Genomic DNA, 26,450 nt, shown 5'->3' with positions numbered 1-26,450 from the left:
AACGTCTGGATCTGTGCACAGCTGAATCATCAGACTAGGTAAGCAAGCAAGAACAATAGCGAAAAATGGCAGATGGAGCGATAATAACTGACATGATCCATGATAGCATGATATTTTAGTGATATTGGTAAATTGTCTTTCTAAATGTTTCATTAGCATGTTGCTAATGTACTGTTAAATGCAGTTAAAGTTTCCATCGTTTATTACTGTATTCGCGGAGACAAGAGCCATCCCTATTTTCATTTTTAAACACTTGCAGTCTGTATAATTCATAAACACAACTTCATTCTTTATAAATCTCTCCAACAGTGTGTAATGTTAGCTTTAGCCACAGAGCACTATCAAATTCATTCAGAATTAAATGTAAACATCCAAATAAATACTATACTCACATGATCTGACGCAAACATGCAGTATGCATGATGAACATCTTGTAAAGATCCATTTGAGGGTTATATTAGCTGTGTAAACTTTGTAAACGCACTGTATTACAGTCGACAGCTCAGGGGGGCAGGGAGCGCGCGATTTAAAGGGGCCGCAGCCTGAATCGGTGCATAGTTAATGATGCCCCAAAATAGGCAGTTAAAAAAATGTATTAAAAAAAATCTATGGGGTATTTTGAGCTGAAATTTCACAGACACATTAAGGGGACACCTTAGACTTATATTACATCTTTTATAAACTGGTTCTAGGGCACCTTTAACTGAACACGACTTGCAAAATAATGTCAGTGCCATTGTTTTGTCTCAATATACACACAGTAATGTGTTTTTTTTGGGTACATTGTAAAAACTACTTAAATACCCTAATTGAACAAAGGCCTAATCCTGGCTTAATCTAAGCCCTGTCTGTGAAACCGGGCCTAAAGTCAACATGAAAGGTGTTCGCAACCAATTTACTCCAGAAATGTGATGCATTTCCAAAGCAGCATATTGAATGAGAACAAAAAGTTGTGTGGGACTTTAAGAGGTTGACTATTTCAATGAAAGAATACAAAGACAAATTAATCCCTCACAATGAAACCAGCATTGTGCATTACAAAGCAGATAGAGTTAAGTTCAACTTCATAAAAAATGTTATGCTTCAACTTAAAGCCGGGTATAGACCCGTATATGTGGTTGGTGAACCCTGAGAACTTCCTGTTCTGAGTGTTTCAGACACAGGTGTATCCCCTTCTGAGATCTCTCAGGGACACGTTGACAGCTGTCTGGTTGACAGACCAGCAATGAGGGAAGGGCTTGGTTTGCTTTGCACAGTCACATATGTCACCAGCCCTCTAAACCAAATATTCCACCGCAATCTCACCATCTTCATAAACATGAATAGAGAGTAATTGGAAGATAAAGAAACAGACTAAACAAGAAGTCTCAACAGTGGATAAAGCAAACGTTTTTGCGTAACAGAGTAAGACTATGTTTCCTTGCACGATGGAAAAGTGGACACACACGGCACACTTACATGGCTCGCTGCTGACAGATGTAGGAACTTTATTGTCTGGGGATGGCTGGAAAATTATTCAAGTGCAAAGTATCCCAGCCTCTAACCAAAAACCAGAGTCTCGTTGCTCTGAAAATATGCTCTATCCCCAAGTATTTTACACAGTCAGCATGTATCAATTACAACCCCGAGTTAATTAGGTTTGCAGGGATGTTTTACTTAACTATTTTTTTGCAACCCAACCATTCTAAAACATGTTGTAATAACTCTTGGAAAACGCCCAGCAGAGCTTGACGGCTTATAGCATTATTCATCCAGAAGCCTAAGCAACTGTCAGCTCCTAATTGTTGTCAATTAAACTAGTTACACCATTCATGCAATGTTGCACAACAATAGATCTGCAGTCTTCCACTGCAAGCAATCCATTTTGTTTGACAGGAGTATCTTCGTTAGGTTTTGCAACACATGGAAAAAGGAATGACACACGGGGGGATGTGAATGAGAGTGAGGACACTTGAGGATATGACCTGCCAACGACCTTAAGATGTCATCAGCGCTGGGCTGCTTGAACGCACAGGTGACAGAAACGCCCTCTTATTTACACCCTACACATTATAGTAAACAAAACACTTTCAACAATTTTACAAGCTTGGTCTCTGAGGGTTTTGCTGAAAGTAATTCCCAATGTAATTGGGTTGAGGGAGGTTAGTTTGGCATGACAGATAATTAACAGCTGGTCTCCTTAACTCCTCTTGTCATTCCATCTAAGAGTCATGGAAAAAATGTGCTCTGAAGCCGCCCAAATCACTCCCTAAGAAATGGAGCTCAATGCACTTTCATAGTATTGTTTTAAAGCTTGAGGGATGGGGGTTTGTTTGCATAACCATCATGCATTTGAATCAAGATCTGAACAGGTTAGGATACTATTTGTAAGAATAACATGGGGGTAAAGTAACAGGTGAGATCAATATGAACACTTGACAGTTGCTGTGCATAAAACACTAGTGAGCTGCCACGCGCCTGTGATGCTCGAAAATGCTGTCTAAGTAGGGAGCTTACAAGCCTAGTAAGCGAAAACATCAAGTTCGACTCTTTTCAGCGAATCGCTTCTGTCGAACCGTTTGTTACAAAAATAAAACGTTTCAAAAAAGTATTTTTTTTACATTATGATGTAATCACGTGGTCGCTTTTATTACGTTTTTACAATGAAAAGAGTGCGTCAAAGATTTTATTTAAATAATTTATTGATTTCGTTCGAGTATTTCGTCATTAATTAAACCTGGGCTACCTCTCTTCTTCTTAAATGTGTAAAAACAGAACTAATTCAGTCTGATTCGTCAACAAATACTCAACTGTGATTCTCGAAAGAATCGTTCAGTCTGGTTTTGCGAACCGTTTTAACCGATTCACTGGAAAGATCCGACTCGCTGACCATTCGGACATCGCCAACTCAAGAAACCAATCTTCACGAAAAATATTATCCGGTCACTGACACTCAACATTCACACGTGTGAATTTCGTCATACGTCACAAAGCATAAACTGGCACCGTACTTTTCTTTTGACTGAAATGAATGGCAAGTCAAGCACTTACCTTGATTAAAGCACGCCAACTTCAAATCCCGCAATGTCCAAAAGCACCGGTCGCTCACTGTAATACTGCATAAGAGAAACTCAGCAGTGATGGGAAACTTGTTCTCAAATTTGAGCTGTAATCTGGACTTGTCCCTTGTGTGAATCCCACCGAGCAGAAGGTTTACCTCAGTATGTCACTGAAAAGTCGCTTTTACAAGTCGATTAGATCACTGGAGCAGATGTATGACTAGTGGAGATGTGTTGAATAAACAGATAGTCATGCTCAAGTTTATGGTGAGTAACGTTACTATATCATAGGACAAGTAGCCAGTAATGGTTTGAAGCAAATGTTAGAAATATCACCACCACCGGCACCCGCCCTCCTCTTTCTCTCGCTCACTTGAACACGCACGAGAGAGACACTGTACCAGGAAGTTCCCAACCAATCCCACGACTAATAAAATCACATGCATTTCTTGAACTCATTTCATCACAGTAAAAATGTGAGCGTTTAATGAAAATTAATAGGGCGTTTAGATTAAGACTAGCCTGTTTTTGTTGTTGTTTTTTTTATAAATAGCATGGTTTTTAATATTTAAAAGCAGAAATAAAAGTAGGCTACCGCTTAGTTTCTTCACAAAAAAGCATAAGTGCATGTCAGAACGACTAGACTCGTTTGTATGTGTGATTTCTGTCTCTATACAAAATAATTATATATATATATTTTTACAAATAAATGCATCAATTTTGAAGTATGATAGTTTGCCCATGCCAATGCCATTTGAGGGTAGGGGTTACTCGCTTGCGTTATATCGCCCTCTACTGATTGCGTGTTATTTTAGTATCACTGAGATATAATTTTTATTAATATTTGTTTGTTTTATATTTTTCATTTTAATGTCCATTTTAGTAATTTTGTTATGTGTTTTTATTATTTATTAGTTTTTTTAAATATGTATATATAGTTTTAATTCTTTTTTATTTCAGTTTGAGTTTGAGTTATTTTAGTACATCAAATTAAACTAAATGGAAATGAGAAATATTGGCTTGGCAATAACATGACCTGAATCCCATAGAGATTATGGGGTACTGTCAAGAGGAAGATGAGAAACACCCGACTCAGAAATACAGGCGAGCTGAAGGTCGCTATCAAAATAATGCCTCAGCCACCCAACTAAATAGAGTACATACATGAACATATACTTTTCAGAACTTGCTTTTTCTTTTCTTTTGTAAATCCTAAGAAATATTCAAATAATTTGATTTTTTATTTTCATGAGCTGTAAGCCATATTAATTACAAAACTACAAAAGAGAAACTAAAAACTAAGACATCCTTGAAAATCTTTTGACTCAAATTGTTATGCTAATACATTTTGTAAAGAAAAACATTGTTATCAAATAAAAGCATTTTCATTAGTGACCCTGACTGTTTTGGATTCTGTATTGGCATCTCTGTGCCAGATAAAATAAGTTTACTGTTTTATAATCCTATGTTCATTTCAAGTAACAAAAAATATTTTTTTTATGGTTTTAGTATTCCTTAGTACATTTCAATGACTAAAGGCAATAAAACATTTAGTTGAAATATTACTTTTTTAACTTTAGCTTTGATAAATATTGTATTGTAATGCATATTTGCATTTATTTATACAAAAATGTGTTATAATAATTGCAATAATTGGCAAAGCCCCTGCAAGTACAGCCACAGACCCCTATTGTAGTATAATGACATGAAAATGTGTCATTTCAGAGCTTTACTTCTGGCATTATTATCCTCAAATCAACCATTTTTTTTCAGATTTTATTGCACTGGTCTTAATTTTATTGTGTCATTCAGTAGCCAGTTAAATGTGTTAATGTGAGGGGCAGAATCGCAGGCATTCATTCTTTTTCAGTCCACACACACACTGTGTAACACATGCCCTGTGAAAGGAAAGCCGTGTCTAAACATTCCACCATATCAATAAACACTGCTGAAACAAAATCCCCCATGTCAAGGTGACCTCACGCCTGATAATCCAAGTGAAGTGCAGTGTCATGCTGTAGCCAGAGGGTGGAGTGATCGATTCTGCCCTCGTGCTCTTCAACGTTCGGACCACCAAACCCCGACTGACATTAAGCACATTTGTGCCGACCGGCTGAACCGAGAGGAAAGGTTGTATCCTGTTGACAAGGCAAACACTGGACAGGCTGAACTAAAGGGTGTGTCGTCGGTTGGATGGAAATGGGCATTACAATTATTGTTCCTGCCTTTATCAGTTATTTAATAATAGAACAGGTTTTTTCTTTCTTATTAATGTAGCTCCCTCTCTTTTCCCCTCTCAAACTCACTCATGCTCAAACACACCCAGCAAGGGTGACCTGACCTTGCCAGAAAGTCAGGAAAAGTATGCTGTCCCGGAATTTACTGTCATTTCCTCATCAAAGTAGCATTCCATTCCAACCGCTATTGAATGGATTCTAAACTGGATTCTAAATTCTAAACTTCAGATTGTTATTATCAGCTAGATTCCAGCATTACACTACACTAAATGAACCGTAAAGAACAGAAACAGAACGAAACAAGTCACAAAGAATGATTGTGAAGAATTGTGAAATCATAGCCAACTCTTTTCCTTTATGCCAACCAGACTAGGGACATTTATGCCATCCATAAGAAACATTCAAACTTCTGTCTGAGTTAATGGTCATTTTCCTTGCACACAGACAGATTTTAGTGTACACCCCACATTCCTTGGACTGTATTATTATTATTATTAGATGGAGCAATCCAGACCTATTCCTCAAAATCATCAGTGGAAAAACCTCTTAGAGATATACAAAATATGAACTATATTTCTCATACAGTTCTGAATTGGTCATCAGTGTGTTGAGTATTGTAGAAAACAGAATGGTAGTTTTTCGAAGTATTTATTCGAAAGGGTTATCGCAATCTAAACCTGTCGACACCATGCATATTCATTGCTATCACTTGCTTTTATTATAAACAAATCATATGCTGAGAATCTTGCTGGAAAATTCTAATGAGTTTCGGTTTTAGGGCATGCAAATCTACGGCATGCTTTGTTGAGCACAAAACATCCTGACAGCTATATTCACAATTTGTTAAGAAATTGCTGGGTGCGGTTGTCTTTATTTAGTAATGCAAATTAGTTTCTGATACATTTGTAGAGTCTGTTCTTATCTTAGATTGACACTTATTCATTTAGCAGGAGCTTTTATCTAAAGCCACATACCTTGTTGCAGCTTTGGCAGTAAATATCTCCATTTTTCCCTGGAGGCAATATGATTTCTCCTGTGGGTATCAGCTGGATCTGGAGCTCCATCATGATGTGTCCTACCTCACCAGCAGCCACTCTGTTGTGAGGGGCGCTTCAACCCTCACTGGTGCTTCTGCTCTGTTTGGATACAGAAGAATGAGGGACGATATTCATAAATGATGAGATATAAACAGAGAAAGATTAAGTAAATCAAGCTGTTGTAGAATTTACCCGTCGCTAAAAACAGTGAGTCGTTACAGATGTGTAAAGGGAGTCCAGGACTCGTCTCACAGCCAGATGTGCATTATAATTATAAGTTCCCTGGCGCTGAGCTGATCTGAGTGTTGAGAGTCTGCCGTCAGGGCTTCCTCTAGGCTTCAGCATCCTGTCCTCGACATTCCCGGAGTAAACACCGGAGGAGCCCACTCCATTTCCCCTGCACACACTTGAAGCAGATACACGTTACTACCACATACTTCCAAAAAAAAAAAAAAAGGCTTTCCTTTGAATTTTGATGACAAGTTGAAGGAAATATCTTTTTGAGGGGAAAGGAGGAGGGTATTGGGCTGAGTACTATATATATATATTGATATTTATATACACTGCCCTCCAAAAGTTTGGAAACACCCTAGAAAAGTGGGATTTTGGACAATATTGGCATGAATCCTTTTTAATTTGTGATAATTTTGCACTGATAAGGGACAACACAAACTATGAAAAAATATTTTATTACATAAACAGTTTATACATAGAAAAAACGTACATTTTTGATTCCTCAAAATATCCACCATTAGCAGCTATCTGACCTAAACTGGGTTCTGATTGGTTCATTGTATTCTAAACTTAATTGGCAATATTAAGGTGTGCTGACCCAAAAATCTTTTACAAATCTGGGCCAAGTTTAACCAGTAACCAGGCATCACAGCTAGGAAAGCGGCATGTCTGACTTTGACATGTATATATTACCATTATTATGTAATCAAAATGAAAATTATTATTGCTGGTCTTCAATGATAATGTCAAGTTACTTTAATGTATTTGCACCAAAAAATGATAAGGATTTATGCTGATATCATCCAAAACCACACTTTTGCCATATATATCATATGTGACCCTAAAGGAATGCTGAGGTCAGAGTTTTCAGGCCAAAGGTCAGTAGATTGTTTGTATCAAATCAAGAAGACATTACCACCTATCTGTCAAGCCATATGTTACATTCAACCACCAATATCCTCATCCTTTTCCCCAAAAAAAGATACTTCCTTTTATATATATATATATATATATATATATATATAAACATCTCTCGATCTCTATATATAATGAAATAAAAAATATTATACACACATATATTTTTTCTTTTTTCCCTTTCATAAGATATGTCCACAGCGTAAAAAAGAATAAACAGGCCTATACTTTTATTATGATTTAATGAATTAATATTCTGGGAATATTCAAAAGAACCCTGAAGAAAATTTAACTAGAGCATTAGGAATTGGTTTCCATAAAAATAACCAAGCAGGAACAATATGCTCATGCTAGGGGAACATTCCGTTTTTGCTGGGAAGTTCTTTTTAAGTTCCTCTTAATCTGTTTTAAATGAACACATTGTGCATTTTAAGGGCTTTTACAACGGAATATGATTCGCCAAAAACGTGATTGTCAGTGTTGGATGTGTCTGTAAAATATAGCTTGTTGGAGGGGAAATGACAGAGACACACATCCTCTGACCTGTGACATTAGTTGGGACATTCATGATTTTTGGGCATCAACAGGAAAGAGTGGCCTTGGCATCCCATGTACAATATGATCTAAATTTGGGTAAAGACACGGATCTCTGTCAGCATAGCATTTAGTGAGTTACATAAAACTGACTTCTGAAGGTTTTATCTGCTGACGGTTTAATGACTTTAGTTGTCTTGCCTGCATATAGCCTGCTGTGATCACTAAAAACAACAGATGTTCAGCATAAGAGCAAAGAGAAATGACAGACTGAATGAAAGATCACTATTAAACACAGATCAACTTGCAGATGGTTTAGACTATGAGACTGTGAACGCTGGAGTAATGATATCGTGTTTGTAAAAGATGGAAATCATGGACTCATTTGAGGTGTGGTAGGAGAGAATGGGTTGCAGGGCAAAGATAACTATGGGTGTTTTGACATGGTAAATAGTACTGTTATTGTTATGTAAGAGGCCATTTAGAATAGCTCACTTAAGTATAACTGGCAACAACTATTTAAGAGGAAAAAGGAAACATCACATATTTCAGTAGCATCCTTTTTCCTCTGTGTACAATAAATCCTTAACAACTTTTACTGCAGTACCCCTCACAAATGTGAAAAATTTTATCTGACCGATAAAATGAATAGATACAATGTATCTATGCATCTATTTCCCCCCCTGTGCTATTAATTATTTAAAATGTAGAGATTTATTTGCAGGTTTGTTGTTGATATCAACATATGCAGCAGCTCCACCTGCTGGTGCGTTTTGTTGAGTTTCCAGCTCAAAAATAATGTATAATGCATTTATGACGCAAAGTACTAACTAAATTGTTATTCCATATTGTTCCTTACAATTAGAAATGTTTTGAATTTAAAACTTAAAATGCATCAATTGTGTGTGCATTCGTGGGCCTGTAAATGGAAATCTTCAGCCTGTTACCACTTGTTTCTGAAAAATGCATTTTGCCGATTTGCAAATTAATTTAAGTCTTAAATCAGCTGAAAACTTTTCTGTATCCTCAGTGATACAGAAATTTAAAATGCTGGGGGAGGGACAGTAATTTTGAGAAAAGTATCAGGTCAAGTGACTAGTGATGGTTAATACAACGTTATATAATACATTGTTTTAATATATATTTTTTGGTATAATTTTCTTAAAACAATGTATTTCATTCAAAACGTTAACTCATATTCAAACAATCTTACCAGTTTACAACTATGAATGAACTAACATAACAGGGAACATGAAACTTCACATCCGGTGTCATATCCGGAAGTTGGGCCCTACGCATTTTCTTACGTTCGGTTTCGTAAACACACATCATTTCCGTTGAGGCAGAATCCTCCAGATGCGTAAAACGCAATCGTGAATCGAAAGACCATACGCACAACGTGCATGGTACGCCATTCCGTTGAGAACAAACCAAGCACACAACTACATTCACTGGCGAGAAACTGCTTTTAACAGTAAGCTATTTTGTTTCATAAGAGCGCATGCTGTTTTTTTCTTTACCTATTTCTTATTAAAATAGTATTACTTTATCTCTGGTAATGCTTGTGTGCGGAAACAGTTTGTTAGTGTAATATGCGGTAAGCTAAGCTAACATGCTAACTCCTGCTTTATTGAGGCCGACGAAACGAATAGTATTGCACGTCTATACATAAGAATCATAAGTATTTTTATTTTAGCTTCAGAATGTGCAAAAGTGTATCTGTCGGCTGTCTAATCAATAAACATTGGCTGGCGAGTTTCTATACGATATGAAAACATTTCGGGCGCCATAGTCAAGTTAGTCGGCTCATAAGTTCATTGATGTGGTTAAGATAGTTTGTTTAAAACAAAATCGCCAAAGTCTCGCGCTTTAGTTTGGGTTTTCTTTTATCATAAACAAAATTGCCTTTTCTTAAATTTCATGATGTTATGTGTGTTTCTTAATGCCGTGTTGTAATGCGAGCATCTTTAACGTGTTTCTGGTCTGATGTTTTGCAGTCTGACTTAATGTGTTTTGTGCATTACTGTTTTTTTTTTCCAGTAGACGCTGCCATGGCAGCTGCATTCCCCTACAGAGGTGTTCCTGGAACAATGCCTCCAGGTGTTCCTCCACCTCCTGTTGTTGCACCAATACCAGATTACATGACCGAGGAGAAACTGCAAGAGAAAGGTAAGTTCACATCACTTGATCCTCTGTGTCCACGCTAGCATTTTCCAAAAGATTCTTGTCCACACTGGAACGTTGGATAGCACTGAAATCATCTTACTGTGCATGCATAAAAGCTCCCTTAGATGATACAGAGAAACCAGATATAATAGTGCTCAGGCTATTTTTGTGGCATAATTGTTTTTATTAGCAAAATATCTCACCACTTAATAATGCATCCAGGTTGCACTCAATTGCCATTCCATGTATGATCTAAAACACAATCGCCCACATGTTTTACTGCAGGACAGCAATTAAGAGTCCTTTACATCTTTGCAGGATGTCTGCACATACCTGTATAGATATAGATATCTATTAGTACAATGTGTCACATGACTAATCATGCATTGTTTTCAAATTCTTCCATTTTCATGGTCCACACTAAGTGAAAACTGAGCTTTTAAATTTATCCAGCTGAAAGTGTCTTCAGAATGCTCAGTTTCACAGGACAAAAATGTTGTCTCAGTGTAAATAGATGACCAAAACATAGAGGAAAAGATGCTTTTTCTAATCTATCCAGATTAGTGTATACGTGTACATCTTTGAATGTTTAGTGACATGTTTCCCTTTGCTTGTTGCTTTGCTGTAGCTCGGAAATGGCAGCAACTTCAGGCCAAACGCTATTCGGAGAAAAGGAAATTTGGCTTTGTGGATGCTCAGAAAGAGGACATGCCACCTGAGCATGTGCGAAAAATCATCAGGGATCATGGTGACATGACAAACAGGAAATTTCGTCATGACAAGAGGGTCTACCTTGGGTAAGCACATTTATGTTACTACGTAGGCAGTTGTTTTTTTTTAAATTATTTATACATGTTTACTAGTAACAGTATGTGTTGCTTTTTGTCTGCAGGGCACTGAAATATATGCCCCATGCAGTGCTCAAACTGCTTGAGAACATGCCCATGCCTTGGGAGCAGATCAGAGATGTTCCTGTGCTCTACCACATTACAGGCGCCATTTCCTTTGTAAATGAAATCCCATGGGTTATTGAGCCGGTGTACATTGCTCAGTGGGGGTAGGTGACAGCATACAAACACATCACTTTCAGAACAGAAATTGAAAATTAGGGCTGCACAATTTTTCAGTATTACTAATAATTATAGTAATAATAATAAATATTATTTACTGGATTACTGAGTAAAATAAGTTACTATTATAATATTTAACTGTTAAAAAAAAGTGTATTTAAGAAATATATTTTGACAGTACAACTGTGAAATTACAATACTATTTATGGCCATTTTCATTCCTTCATTTTCAAACGTTAAACAGTCAAGCTTTTATTTAGGCAGAAAATGGCATAGAGGGATAGTTCACCCAAAAATAAAAATTATCATCATTCACTCGCCCTCAAGTTGTTCCAAACCTGTATAAATGTCTTTGCTCTGCTGTACACAAAGGAAGATATTTTGAAGTAAGTTTGTAACCAGGCCGCTTTGGAGCACCATTGACTTCCATAGTAGAAAAAAAAAATACTATGGAAGTCAATTGTGCCCCGGAATTGTTCAGTTTCCCACATTCTTCAAAATATATTCTTTTGTGTTCAACAGAACAAAGAAATTTATACAGGTTTGGAACAACTTGTGGACTATTAAGGACATAATTTTCATTTTTGGGGGAACTATGCTTTTAAAGCTTTTCTTCATATTGCAGTTTCAGTTATTCAGAATTATCATGCAAACCTACTAAACTTTTTTTTTTTTTTTCTTTCACCAGCACAATGTGGATCATGATGCGTCGTGAGAAGAGAGACAGACGGCACTTCAAGCGCATGCGTTTCCCCCCGTTTGATGATGAAGAGCCTCCATTAGATTATGCAGACAACATCTTGGATGTAGAGCCTCTGGAAGCGATCCAGATGGAGCTGGACCCTGAGGAGGACTCTTCTGTTGTAGAATGGTTGTATGAGCATCAACCTCTAAAAGATACCACAAAGTGAGTGTCAGTGATAATTGTAAAAAAATATGGTTTCCTTGTTTCTTTTGCTCATGATTTATCTTTTCCCTTCACAGATATGTGAATGGGACCACATACAGACGCTGGCAGTTTACTTTACCAATGATGTCCACTCTGTATCGATTGGCTAACCAGCTGCTGACAGACTTGGTGGATGGAAACTACTTCTATTTGTTTGACTTGAAGGCTTTCTTCACCTCCAAAGCTTTGAACATGGCCATTCCAGGGGGGCCCAAATTTGAGCCGCTTGTCAGAGACATTAACCTCCAGTACGTACCGTGTCCTTCCTGTAGCAGTATTGACTCTATTACTATTTATCTTCTTCAAAAGTCTAACTTGTTATGGTTATAGGGATGAAGACTGGAATGAGTTCAATGACATCAACAAGATCATCATCAGGCAGCCAATCAGGACAGAATACAAAATTGCATTCCCTTACCTGTACAATAACCTGCCACATCATGTGCACCTCACCTGGTACGAAACATTATCATACCCCACAGCTTTATAGTTCTATACAAATTCTTGTGCTGAACCAATGATATTTAATGGTCCATGCAGGTACCACACACCAAACGTGGTTTTCATCAAGACCGAGGATCCTGATCTGCCTGCCTTCTACTTTGACCCTCTGATCAACCCCATCTCTCATAGGCACTCTGTCAAGGTCAGAAATTAAACTGTTTAATTAAACTGTGGTTGTAAGTTTCCTGGTTTCTTCCCACACTAATTGCAAGCTTGTGTATTCTCTGTAGAGCCAAGAGCCACTGCCAGATGATGATGAGGAGTTTGAACTTCCTGAATACTTTGAGCCATTCCTGAAGGAGACGCCCCTCTACACTGACAACACAGCTAATGGAATTGCGCTGTTGTGGGCACCTCGTCCATTCAATCTCCGCTCGGGAAGAACCAGACGGGCTATTGATGTGCCTCTCATTAAAAACTGGTTTGTATTAATACTTGCACACTGTAAGCAGTTCACAAGGAAAACATTTTTGCATTCCACTGTGCTGCTTTTCCATTGTTTTTCTGTGTAGACATGCATTGGATGTGGTACACAAGTTAAAAATGTAACTTTTACATGTGCTTCTAGTTTTTTTTTCCCCACTGCCCTATCTTTTATTTTTTATTTTTTTTAATTCAAAAACGTTTTCTCTGTGATTGGCCACTAACCCATGTAGGATCTGAGTATTGCGAGACCATACATGCTATCATTTCTGAATAGAGGCTCTTGTTTCTCCAAACGCCTTCAGGTATCGTGAGCACTGTCCTGCAGGCCAACCTGTGAAGGTGCGTGTGTCTTACCAGAAGCTCCTGAAGTACTACGTGCTGAACGCTCTAAAACACAGACCACCTAAGGCACAGAAAAAGAGGTGAGGTTCCTATTCCGGAGCGTGTTCCATGGAAAAATGTTGATGGATTTAATGATGATTTTCATTTTTACTTACTTTTTTTCCCTTCTATTTCCTTTTAGATACCTGTTCCGGTCTTTCAAGGCCACCAAATTCTTCCAATCCACAAAGCTGGACTGGGTAGAAGTCGGTCTCCAGGTATGCCGGCAGGGCTACAACATGCTGAACCTGCTGATTCACAGAAAGAACCTCAACTACTTGCACTTGGACTACAACTTCAACTTGAAGCCTGTGAAAACCCTCACAACAAAGGAACGTAAGAAGTCCAGATTTGGAAATGCGTTCCACTTGTGCCGTGAGGTTCTGCGTTTGAGCAAGCTTGTGGTGGACAGTCATGTGCAGTACAGGCTTGGAAATGTTGATGCTTTCCAGGTATGAGTAGTTTCTGTGTAGCTAATCTGTATCATTTTCTCATTGTTTCATTACTAAAGTCTTCTGTCTGTCCTGTAGTTGTCAGATGGACTACAGTACATCTTCGCCCATGTCGGTCAGTTGACTGGCATGTACCGCTACAAGTACAAGCTCATGAGGCAGATTAGAATGTGCAAAGACCTGAAGCATCTCATCTACTACCGTTTCAACACAGTGAGTAACGCTCAATGCAAATAGAGTCAATTATACCACAGTGAGTAACGCTCAAAACATAGTTATAGAAAACTTTGATTCACTCTACAAAATTGTGTTTGGATTGGTGCTATGCCTTGCATTTAAAGTGACCTGTTTTTTAGGGCCCAGTTGGGAAAGGTCCAGGCTGTGGGTTCTGGGCTCCAGGATGGAGAGTCTGGCTGTTCTTCATGAGAGGCATCACCCCTCTTCTGGAGCGGTGGCTCGGCAATCTTCTGGCCAGGCAGTTTGAGGGTAAAATTAGCTTTTATTCGTATGCAAAAAGCAAGTAGAAAGATGTAGTCAAATTTTACAAGTACTAATTCACTGTGTAATGCATTTAGGTCGACACTCTAAGGGTGTTGCCAAGACTGTGACCAAACAGCGTGTGGAATCTCACTTTGATCTGGAGTTGAGAGCTGCTGTGATGCATGACATCCTGGATATGATGCCTGAGGGTATCAAGCAGAACAAGGCCAGAACCATCCTTCAGCATCTCAGCGAGTCATGGAGGTGCTGGAAGGCTAACATCCCTTGGAAGGTACGTTTTTGGTCATTTTTTGCTGCCCCTTAATGGTATGTTATTCAATTTCAGAGTTTATCATTAAATGATCATTACTTATTTTTTCAGGTTCCTGGGCTTCCAACCCCCATCGAGAACATGATTCTCCGCTACGTGAAGGCCAAAGCTGACTGGTGGACCAACACGGCACACTACAACCGTGAGAGAATCAGAAGAGGAGCTACTGTGGATAAGACTGTGTGCAAGAAGAACCTGGGGCGTCTCACTCGACTCTACCTAAAGGCAGAGCAGGAGAGACAGCACAATTACCTGAAGGTATATTTCTTGGGTAACATAATGTCCTTGAAGACTTTGAACAGGTTGGTGTTACCCTGGAAGAACCCATTGACGAGTGATTCATCTTTTATCTTATAGGATGGGCCTTACATCACTGCTGAAGAGGCCGTGGCCATCTACACCACCACAGTGCACTGGCTGGAGAGTCGTCGGTTCTCTCCGATCCCCTTCCCTCCTCTCTCCTACAAACATGACACTAAGCTGCTCATCCTGGCTTTGGAGAGACTCAAGGAGGCTTACAGGTCAGGCCAGTCCCATAACAACAACCTGGGTGGATGTGCTGGTTTTGTACTTTTCTGACTTTTTGTTCCTTTTAATTAGTGTGAAGTCAAGGCTGAACCAGTCACAGCGTGAGGAGTTGGGTCTGATTGAGCAGGCCTATGACAACCCTCATGAGGCTCTGTCCAGAATCAAACGTCACCTCCTCACTCAGAGAGCCTTCAAAGAGGTTTGCATACATGCAAAGTTTCAACGCATTTCATGTAACCACAAGGGTCATCTAAGTCCATTACTGGTCCTAGCTTGCATCTAAAGTGGTTCTTTTTCTTTGTAGGTGGGCATTGAGTTCATGGACCTTTACAGTCACTTGGTACCAGTTTACGATGTTGAACCTCTGGAAAAGATCACTGACGCGTACCTGGATCAGTACCTTTGGTATGAGGCAGACAAACGCAGGCTTTTCCCACCCTGGATCAAGCCAGCTGACACAGAGCCACCTCCACTGCTGGTGTACAAATGGTGCCAAGGTGAGAGGAAGTTACTGTGGTTGACCTGTATGGATTTTTTTGATTGCCAATGTCTTAGAGAGCATTGTGGCCAATTTAAAGCTGAAATGTTGACAGTATATGAAAAACTATTAGTTTTTGCTTTACACATTAATACTTTATATATACAGCTTACTTTCTTTAACATTTTATATCTAATAAATTAAATAATTGTGAATCTCCGCTCAAGTGCTGGTGTTGTCAAAACGAAAGTCCCGTTCATCATTTATCGGCATACAGAAATTCATTGCTAATGCCAATAATTTAAACGGTGGCAAATACCATCGACCCCTAATTGTGACTAGTTGTCTTGATAAAACATCAAACTATTAATGTTATTCTAGAGATCTTGATAGTGTTTTCTGGATAAATAAGGATTAGTTCAAGGATAATGTTACATAAAATTTCAATTTCATGTTTAACATTTCTAATTGTCTCCTAGGTATCAACAACCTGCAGGATGTGTGGGAGACAGCAGAGGGTGAATGTAATGTCATGCTTGAGTCTCGCTACGAGAAGATGTACGAGAAGATTGACTTGACATTGCTGAACAGGCTTTTGCGTCTCATTGTTGATCACAACATTGCCGATTACATGACGGCCAAAAACAACGTTGTCATTAACTATAAGGTCTGTTTATTGCACATAACAGTCCATTGCTAAAAGTCATATTTCCCTCTTAATGCGCTTGAGAAGTTTTAATAGAAATTTCCATTTACTGCTTGGTTTGATTTTAGATATCTGTATTTTCTCTTTACAGGACATGAACCACACAAACTCGTACGGTATCATCCGTGGCCTGCAGTTTGCCTCTTTCATCGTGCAGTACTATGGGTTGGTGATGGACCTGCTGGTGTTGGGTCTGCACAGAGCCAGTGAGATGGCAGGCCCTCCTCAGATGCCCAATGACTTCCTCAGTTTCCAGGACACGGCCACTGAGAGCGCCCATCCCATCCGTCTTTACTGCAGATACATAGACCGCATTCACATCTTCTTCAGGTTAGTAGTACAAATGAAGGTAGTCTCCTGTTGTGTAGTATTGAGACTTTATTTCCAAAAGTTGCTATTGTATAAGTTTTATGATCTTCTGGTTTTGCTGTGTGTAGATTCTCTGCAGATGAGGCGAGAGATCTGATCCAGAGGTACCTGACGGAGCACCCAGATCCCAACAATGAGAACATTGTGGGCTACAACAATAAGAAATGCTGGCCCCGTGATGCTAGGATGAGACTGATGAAACATGATGTGAACTTGTAAGTGCTCTAGACTTTAGTTCTTTTTGAACACCTTAATAAATCATAGACAAATGAATGTGGTATAATTGATTCCTAATAATCGCACAGGGGGCGTGCTGTGTTCTGGGACATCAAGAATCGCCTCCCTCGTTCTGTGACCACAGTTCAGTGGGAGAACAGCTTTGTGTCCGTGTACAGCAAGGACAACCCCAACCTGCTCTTCAACATGTGTGGCTTTGAGTGTCGCATCCTCCCGAAATGCCGCACTAGTTATGAGGAGTTTACGCACAAAGATGGTGTGTGGAATTTGCAGAATGAGGTAAGTAGAATTGCAAACTCTGTAAATAATTGTTGGCACATCAGAAAGGATGGTGGATAATTGTATGTTGATTTTTAGGTAACAAAGGAAAGGACAGCACAGTGTTTCCTGCGTGTAGATGATGAGTCCATGCAGAGGTTCCACAACAGAGTGCGGCAAATTCTGATGGCTTCTGGGTCCACCACCTTCACTAAGGTATGATCCTTGAACCTTAACAGCAAAAAAATACATCCTCAAGTTTTCCGGTACGTGCCAGATCTCCGGAATGCGGCATTTGGCTGCAGGAAAAAATATAGTCCTACATTTGTCTTGACTTGCTATCATGCTTCATTTCAGTTTACACTCATTCACTTCACACACATTAGCTTATTGCATAGCACAAAATTACATAAATCTCTAAAATTACTATATTACCTATATTAAAATTACCTGTTATTCATCAAACATGAGGAGTGACTGACTACTTTACCATAGAGATCATAGACGTTTCTTGAGCTGCTGCGATCTTTCTTCGTGCTCTGACGCTGAGAAAAAAAGAAAAAGGAAAAAAATCGCTGAGAACACTGCGTAGTCCATACACCAGGACATTTGACTGCAATCGGGAATTTCATTAGCTTTAGCATTTAAATAAAAAGCATAACTTTTATTTTATTTATATATATATATATATATATATATATATATATATATATATATATATATATATATATATATATATATATATATATAATATTAAATGTACATCCATGAGATTTCCATGCTCCACTTAAGTTATGGGTTGCCTAGCAATAACCTATAGATCCCAGCATAAATGGTGATACATTATATTTATTAAAGTATCAACAACATTCAGAAACAAATGCAAGCATAGGCAGTGCTGTGTGCATGATTGGCATGGCAGAATGCACGCAACAAGTGCTTGCTTTATAATCACTAAAAAGATGAAAGTTCGTTGCGATCTCACAATGCTCCGACTGCACAATGAATCTGAGTGGATTCTAACATCTCACGGCATTCCAGCAATCAACAGATTTGTCTGTGAACGAAAACATGATGTTAGAAACTCTGCCTATGCTTGAGCCTGTAAAGCGTTTTTATTTGATCTTAGTAGTTCTTTAAATAAACCAACAACATTTTACAGCCTATTTTTAAAGTGTTTATTACAAACAAGTTATTAAATGATAAATGAATTGATGTAACTGAATAAAAATTTGCATTGCATTTACTGTCCGATGAAAACCACTTCCCACACTTAGGCGAACATGTCCTCTTTTTGGACCTAAAAAAAAAAAAGTGTCCGGTCTAAATCTCCCAAAACGTCCGGGATTTTCTACAATTGTCTCGCGCTGTCTGCTGTCTGAAACACACCCAAAGTGCGCGCACAAGCCGTCTCTGACAGCGCGTGATCCCTTCCGTTCTCTTTTGCGCCTTATTATACTCAAACGGTTAAATACACACACAGTTATGTCAAAATGTCTGTCTTGGTGAGTATTTATGTAAACACAGTCAGGTATGTCTCAAATGAAACAGTTGGGAAATCGGATGCATGTCCATCGGAACCGTGAATTAGATCTTAAATTGTAAGCAGCCTAATAGAGTAAACCTGCTGCTGTCTGACAAACAACAAAAGAAAACCACTCACTGCTCTTGACTGAATAAATTTTGTAACGTGTTGTTTGCACGTGGTTTTACACAATGTTGCTGTTCTCAGATTGTGAACAAGTGGAACACTGCTCTGATTGGTCTGATGACGTACTTCCGTGAAGCTGTGGTCAATACTCAAGAGCTTCTGGACCTGCTGGTGAAGTGTGAGAATAAGATCCAGACCCGTATCAAGATTGGTTTGAACTCCAAAATGCCTAGCCGTTTCCCTCCTGTGGTGTTTTACACCCCTAAGGAGTTGGGTGGACTTGGAATGCTTTCCATGGGACACGTACTAATCCCACAGTCTGACCTTAGGTAAGTTATATGCATTTTTCATTGCCGTTTCCTTGATCAGTTGCAACTTAAATTTAATATGCAGCCACAGATTAAGGCAATTGATTTAATGTTCTGTTTTTTTTTGCTCAGGTGGTCCAAACAGACTGATGTGGGCATCACTCATTTCCGCTCTGGTATGAGTCACGAGGAGGATCAGTTGATTCCTAATCTGTACCGCTACATCCAGCCATGGGAGAGCGAGTTCATTGACTCTCAGAGAGTTTGGGCCGAATACGCCCTCAAACGTCAGGAGGCCATTGCTCAGAACAGGTACTGTCCTCTTAACCAAACCCAAATCTTAATGATGTTGATGTGTTCAAGCTTATTAATATGAATTTGATACTACTCAGACGTTTGACACTGGAGGATCTGGAGGACTCCTGGGACAGAGGTATTCCACGTATAAACACCCTCTTCCAGAAGGACAGACACACTCTTGCTTATGACAAGGGCTGGAGAGTCAGAACAGACTTCAAGCAGTACCAGGTAAAAGTCTTTTTATATGGGAAACATTGCATGTTAACAGCAATACTACACACCAGTCGGATTTATTTTGGTGGTGTTTTAAAAAAATATTTGAATGTGTTTTCAGGTTCTGAAGCAAAATCCATTCTGGTGGACTCACCAAAGGCATGATGGGAAATTGTGGAATTTGAACAACTACCGTACAGACATGATCCAGGCACTTGGAGGAGTGGAAGGCATCCTTGAGCACACTCTGTTTAAGGGAACCTACTTCCCCACCTGGGAGGGTCTCTTCTGGTAAGACCTTTTTATGTTTAAATATATCCAGTGCAATTAACCCAAATATCCTTGTTAAGTTTATCAAATAAAAATGCTTTTAAGATAGATTTATTCAACATTTTGATCTTCTATAGGGAGAAGGCCAGTGGTTTCGAAGAGTCCATGAAATGGAAGAAACTCACCAATGCTCAGAGATCTGGTCTGAACCAGATTCCTAACCGACGATTCACCTTGTGGTGGTCTCCTACAATCAACAGAGCCAATGTAAGTCTAAGAGAATCAACTGCATTTAAACAGTGTTCAAAGCTTTTTCCCCCACCCCATTTTTATTGAGACTCACTCATTCTCTTCATGTTCTTGTAGGTATATGTGGGTTTCCAAGTGCAGTTGGACCTCACTGGAATCTTCATGCATGGTAAAATCCCCACACTCAAGATCTCTCTGATCCAAATCTTCAGAGCTCACTTGTGGCAGAAGATTCATGAGAGCATCGTCATGGATCTCTGTCAGGTAAAGAGATGTGCTTCCTTGGGTCACGATATTATACAATGAATGTAATACATGCTTATTTAATGAGACCCCACAATACAGTGTGAGTAGGTCTGTGGTTTTACACTTTAGACTGAACTTACTAACTGTTGACTTATTCAGTGTTGTGCTGAAGAGTGCCATGAGTAAGGTTCTGTTGTCTTTTTGTAGGTGTTTGACCAAGAGCTCGATGCTTTGGAGATCGAGACTGTCCAGAAAGAGACAATCCATCCCAGGAAGTCTTACAAGATGAATTCCTCCTGTGCTGACATTCTGTTGTTTGCATCCTACAAGTGGAATGTCTCGCGTCCCTCACTTCTAGCGGATTCCAAGTATGTGACTGAGCTTAATAGATATGTTGAGTTCAAAGATAAAGAGAAAGCATGAATATAAATTTCACAAGTATAACCATATAGAAAATGCCATCATCATAGTTTCTTGCGTTTCTTTCTATAGGGATGTTATGGACAGCACCACCACACAGAAGTACTGGATTGACATTCAGCTCAGATGGGGTGACTACGACTCCCATGACATTGAACGATATGCCAGGGCCAAGTTCTTGGACTACACCACTGACAACATGAGTATTTACCCATCACCCACTGGAGTCCTAATCGCCATTGATCTGGCATACAACCTTCACAGGTCTGTATTTTATATTATTGTTTAGGTGATTTAAGTACAACTTTAGTTACACATCCCAAAAACAGCGACAAAGCAGCTGTTGAAGTATTTGATTTGCTCTCTCTCTGCAGTGCTTACGGAAACTGGTTCCCTGGAGCCAAGCCATTGATCCAGCAGGCCATGGCGAAGATAATGAAGGCCAACCCTGCTCTGTATGTGCTGAGAGAGCGAATCCGCAAGGGTCTGCAACTCTACTCTTCAGAGCCCACTGAGCCTTACCTATCTTCCCAGAACTATGGAGAGCTCTTCTCCAACCAGATCATCTGGTTTGTGGATGACACCAATGTGTACAGAGTCACCATCCACAAGGCAAGTGAATTTAACATCATATGAAGATGTCACTTAATGATTTTCATATTGTCATCATCTTGGGTTGTGTGCTAAAATGTCTAATTTATTTCCATTTTATCCCTGTTTTAGACCTTTGAAGGTAACTTGACCACCAAACCAATCAACGGAGCGATTTTCATCTTCAACCCCAGAACTGGACAGCTTTTCCTGAAGATTATTCACACCTCTGTATGGGCAGGACAAAAGCGTCTTGGACAGGTCAGTCTGTCGCTCTGTCTTTTGTGTTTTGTCTCCATGTAGTTATTTTGTCTTTAAGTGTTCTGTTCAAAGCAGTCAATCATTTCTGAGTTGCACTTTTTCTCTGTTTTTGTAGCTGGCTAAGTGGAAGACTGCTGAAGAAGTGGCTGCCCTGATTCGATCGCTGCCTGTTGAAGAGCAGCCCAAACAGATTATTGTGACCAGGAAGGGCATGTTGGATCCTCTTGAGGTTAGAAACACCCATTAAAACTGTAAAAGGCAAATTAGCTGTCTTAAAGCTCTGGAAAATTCTTTAACATATCTATATATGTTAACTTTTAGATTAACAGCTGTCTGTTTTTCTCAGGTGCACTTGCTGGACTTCCCCAACATTGTAATCAAAGGCTCTGAGCTTCAGCTGCCCTTCCAGGCCTGTCTGAAAGTGGAGAAGTTTGGAGACCTCATTCTGAAGGCCACAGAGCCTCAGATGGTCCTGTTCAATCTGTATGACGACTGGCTGAAGACCATCTCCTCTTACACTGTAAATCTAGCTCTTATACTATAATTTTGACCTAATAATTTGTTGCTTCTGAGGGTTGCACTACTCATTATTATTATTATTATTATTATTATTATTATTATTATTATTATTATTATTATTATTATTATTATTATAAGGTCTTTAACCATTGTACATTTATGCTGCCTAGGCATTCTCTCGTTTGATCTTAATCCTGAGAGCACTTCATGTCAATAATGACCGTGCCAAAGTTATCCTGAAGCCTGACAAGACCACCATCACCGAGCCCCACCACATCTGGCCCACTCTGACCGATGAGGAGTGGATCAAAGTGGAGGTGCAGCTCAAAGATCTCATCCTGGCTGACTATGGCAAGAAGAACAAGTGAGTGCTGTGCAACAAACGCTGGGTGCATATGGAAAATATATTTTGCTGTGTGAATTTTAACTTTTTTCCCCCTTTCTCCACAGTGTGAATGTGGCATCTTTGACCCAGTCTGAAATCAGGGACATCATCCTGGGTATGGAGATCTCTGCTCCATCCCAGCAGAGACAGCAGATTGCTGAGATCGAGAAGCAGACCAAGGAGCAGTCTCAACTAACGGCCACACAGACTCGCACTGTAAACAAACATGGAGATGAGATTATCACCTCCACCACCAGCAACTACGAGACGCAGACCTTCTCTTCCAAAACTGAATGGAGAGTCAGGTGTGGAAAGATTTTGGATGTCACACTTGTCTTTTTAGTTGTTAAAACACAGCTAGACTTTGTTAAACTGTTTTCCTAATCTCTCAGGGCGATCTCTGCTGCCAACTTGCACTTGCGTACTAACCACATCTACGTATCATCGGATGACATCAAAGAGACTGGGTACACTTACATCCTGCCCAAGAATGTTCTGAAGAAGTTCATCTGCATTTCAGATCTGCGTGCTCAGGTTAGATGAAACGTCATAACATGATTCCTCCTCCTTTGCTTCATTAGTAGTATCCTAAACTTTTTTTTTTTGCATTTACATTTATATATATATTTTTTTTATGCCTATAGATCGCAGGTTATCTATATGGAACCAGCCCTCCAGATAACCCTCAGGTAAAGGAGATCCGCTGCATTGTGATGGTGCCACAGTGGGGTACGCATCAGACGGTTCACCTGCCCAACCAGCTGCCACAACACGAGTACTTGAAGGTCAGCATTGTACACGCATGCATATGTCTGTAGTTTGGTGTTATCAGCAGTATACGTCCTCCCCAGCCCTATCAAATCGTTTGAATACAGTCTTTATCTTTCATAGGAAATGGAGCCTCTTGGATGGATCCATACACAGCCCAATGAATCACCCCAGCTTTCTCCTCAGGATGTCACCACTCATGCAAAGGTCATGGCTGACAACCCATCCTGGGATGGCGAGAAGACTATCATTATTACTTGCAGGTACATATTTAGGATACTATGGCACTGTGGTTGCACTAACATCCCAGAGTGTAATGGTTATCTGGTTAAAAAGCATAACACTGCATTTGTGGGTTTAACATTTGGTTTTGCTTATAGTTTCACTCCTGGTTCCTGCACGCTGACTGCCTACAAGCTGACTCCCAGTGGGTATGAGTGGGGTAGACAAAACACAGATAAGGGTAATAACCCCAAAGGTTACTTGCCCTCTCACTATGAAAGAGTACAGATGCTCTTGTCTGACCGGTTCCTTGGTTTCTTCATGGTGCCTGGACAGGTTTCTTGGAACTACAACTTCATGGGTGAGCATAGCTTTAAATTAATGAAATATTCTTTTTAAAGTGATTTTAAACATTTTAAATCGTCCTGGCAGATGTGATACAATGTGTGTCTCTAACCTCATTTTAGGTGTTCGCCATGACCCCAACATGAAATATGACCTACAGTTGTCCAACCCAAAAGAGTTCTACCATGAAGTTCACAGACCATCTCACTTCCTCAACTTTGCTTCTCTGCAGGAAGGTGAACTGTACAATGCTGACCGTGAGGATATGTATGCATAACAGTAAAAACAGCAACTATATAAAGTAAAAGCACCCAGCATTTTAAATCAATGCTTTTGTACTGTTTAGTCACCAAGACTCACTCTTTACTGTTTGCAGTAATGTAAATGTTTAGAAACTCAAAGCATGTCATCTGTTTATTGCTTTATCATAATTGCCTGGTATTGAGTTGATTATGCATATAGCTGAAAGCACATTTTGTGCTTTCTGTCTGTAGATGTGAGATGAATTGCCATCTAAAATATCTGGATCGTTTTTCGTAATCGTTTGTAGTACGTTGTGTTTTTTTATTAATCTGGAATAATTTGTACCCTGTAGCTATGTTGTGCATCTGTTATGTACACTGTAGTTTGGGTTTAAATAAAGTACCACTTTTATAAGAATTCGAGCTTGATTTCATTGTCCTTTCTGTTGGTTTTGTGTATTAAAATCATTGGTGTGTCCACTGAAGGAAAAGTAACTGCTCTATCTAGAGCGAGGACACTGTATGCCTTCAGAGCAAACCAATCTGCATGCATATGTTACAGTTCACTGAGCAGCTCAGCCCTAAACATATGATATGGCAAGTTGTTTTTACATTTATTCCTTAAAGATTAGTATCTGATTGTATTGACTTCCTCCAATGTCAGTACATTGTGATTCACATTTATGCTTAATGAGGCACCAAAAGTGATCCTGGAGATTAACATGATTAAGGAAATTGCTCTCCTGTGTGTTCATGGATTAACATGTTTTAATATCTGGAAATACAGTGCCACTGGCAAAAGAGAAAAATAAAGCAAATACATATATTTGATTGCTGTTATCTAACGGCTGTCCTTGTCTTTTTTTTCAAACTGTTTTAATTCTCTATTTGTTAGATTCTCCTATTGGTGCTGCACTTCCAGTTGGTGTGACCTTGTGAAACGTGGGTTTTCCACCTAAAATGATGATACTCTTGACTGTTTAAGAAGTGTTAAAGTGAGTCACAATGAGCTGTCATTATGCTGATCTCACCCAACTAGATATTCATTTAGTTATCTGCCTTTGTGTTCTGCAGAATAAAGTCATACAGGTTTGGAACAATGTGAGGGTGAGTACAGTGTAGAATTTAAATTTTTAGGTGAATTATTACCTTATACTTATTATCCATCTTTGTACTACTTTAACCATCACCAGTTTGTTTCAACTTGTTTCAAATATCGGCTATTAATTTCCAACTAGTTAGTTCCTGGTAGTTATTCCAGGAAGACTACTAGTTTAGACTACTGAGTTACTTGAACCTTTTCCAGTACTTCATATTATCCACTCCAGGGTTACTAGCAGCAATGCAATAGACACTCGTAGCAATTTATTAGACAGGATTTCCAAAGGATTTTCCAAACTTTTTTCATATTTTACTAGTGAGATGTTTAAGTTAACTAGTAGTTAAAGATTAGTTCTGAACATTATTCATTACAAAATGCAATTAGTAATCAGACTAATATTCAGAAGTAATCTTGCAGCATATGACAAGTAATTAAACAATGTACCTACTGAGCTAAAGAAATGTTACTACTGGGATAGATGCTAGTGCCAAATAAGTATCAGTAAAAGGTATACAAGCTATTAGAAGTACTAATATCTGAGTAGTTGGTTACATGTGAAATTGAAAATAACTAAACCTACTTGTAACAGATGTTAGCTAGTTTGGGACATTCTAAAATGCTTAAGGTACTAACAGACCAAACTCAGTACACATCATACTAATAAAGTATACTATATACAGAAAAGCAGTTGAGCCCAGAATTTGAACGCAACACGTTTAATTTCATGTTAAACGTTTTCTTCCCATAGAAACTGCTTAATGTGGGTTAGTTCACCCAAAATTTAATTTCTAATTTCTAATCATTAATTTCTCACCCTCATGCCGCTCCACACCCGTAAGACCTTCGTTAATCTTCGGAACGCAAATTAAGATATTTTTGTTGAAATCCGATGGCTCTGTGAGGCTTGCATAGGGAGCAATGACATTTCCTCTCTCAAGATCCATAAAGGTACTAAAAACATATTTAAATCAGTTCATGTGAGTACAGTGGTTCAATATTAATATTGATAAAGCCCAAAAATTTATTAA

General features: G+C 39.0%; 2 protein-coding genes across 4 annotated transcripts in view; one reads left to right on the top strand and one right to left on the bottom strand.

The window, feature by feature from the left end:
- The window catches only part of myo1cb (myosin Ic, paralog b), a 47,966-nt gene extending 41,297 nt beyond the window's left edge, over nucleotides 1-6,669 (bottom strand). Inside the window, exons 1-2 of one of the 2 annotated variants that reach the window (XM_067364282.1) lie at nucleotides 6,505-6,669; nucleotides 6,250-6,411 (exon numbers count right to left, since the gene is read on the bottom strand). In XM_067364282.1, coding sequence (XP_067220383.1) covers nucleotides 6,250-6,342 — 93 coding nt within the window. In that variant the 5' untranslated portion in view covers nucleotides 6,343-6,411; nucleotides 6,505-6,669. Of the gene's footprint in view, nucleotides 1-3,030; nucleotides 3,399-6,249; nucleotides 6,412-6,504 lie in introns of those variants that run through there. The other variant, XM_067364284.1, reaches the window with a different exon arrangement.
- Nucleotides 6,670-9,390: 2,721 nt separating this feature from the next.
- On the top strand, nucleotides 9,391-25,111 carry prpf8 (pre-mRNA processing factor 8). 2 transcript variants are annotated; one of them, XM_067365298.1, is made up of 42 exons: nucleotides 9,391-9,469; nucleotides 10,036-10,164; nucleotides 10,790-10,958; nucleotides 11,054-11,218; nucleotides 11,920-12,138; nucleotides 12,216-12,428; nucleotides 12,511-12,636; nucleotides 12,721-12,826; nucleotides 12,915-13,105; nucleotides 13,413-13,532; nucleotides 13,634-13,943; nucleotides 14,022-14,156; nucleotides 14,300-14,429; nucleotides 14,519-14,715; nucleotides 14,806-15,012; nucleotides 15,112-15,275; nucleotides 15,355-15,481; nucleotides 15,587-15,779; nucleotides 16,240-16,427; nucleotides 16,558-16,796; nucleotides 16,904-17,050; nucleotides 17,141-17,351; nucleotides 17,430-17,546; nucleotides 19,063-19,310; nucleotides 19,422-19,601; nucleotides 19,682-19,817; nucleotides 19,924-20,093; nucleotides 20,210-20,339; nucleotides 20,439-20,585; nucleotides 20,775-20,935; nucleotides 21,060-21,251; nucleotides 21,362-21,599; nucleotides 21,711-21,839; nucleotides 21,955-22,068; nucleotides 22,186-22,359; nucleotides 22,529-22,722; nucleotides 22,809-23,048; nucleotides 23,136-23,277; nucleotides 23,388-23,528; nucleotides 23,635-23,774; nucleotides 23,892-24,094; nucleotides 24,201-25,110. In XM_067365298.1, exons 2-42 carry the CDS (start codon nucleotides 10,047-10,049, stop codon nucleotides 24,353-24,355), a joined length of 7,026 nt encoding a protein of 2,341 aa, XP_067221399.1. In that variant the 5' UTR covers nucleotides 9,391-9,469; nucleotides 10,036-10,046; the 3' UTR covers nucleotides 24,356-25,110. The 2 variants fall into 2 exon arrangements, with proteins under 2 accessions (XP_067221399.1, XP_067221400.1); XM_067365299.1 differs by having other exon boundaries at nucleotides 9,393-9,469; nucleotides 10,039-10,164; nucleotides 24,201-25,111.
- The last annotated feature ends 1,339 nt before the right edge of the window (nucleotides 25,112-26,450 follow it).

This window comes from Chanodichthys erythropterus, chromosome 17 (genome assembly GCF_024489055.1).
Source record: "Chanodichthys erythropterus isolate Z2021 chromosome 17, ASM2448905v1, whole genome shotgun sequence".
Lineage (NCBI taxonomy): Eukaryota > Metazoa > Chordata > Actinopteri > Cypriniformes > Xenocyprididae > Chanodichthys > Chanodichthys erythropterus.
This window is presented reverse-complemented; position numbering and strand designations above follow the sequence as displayed.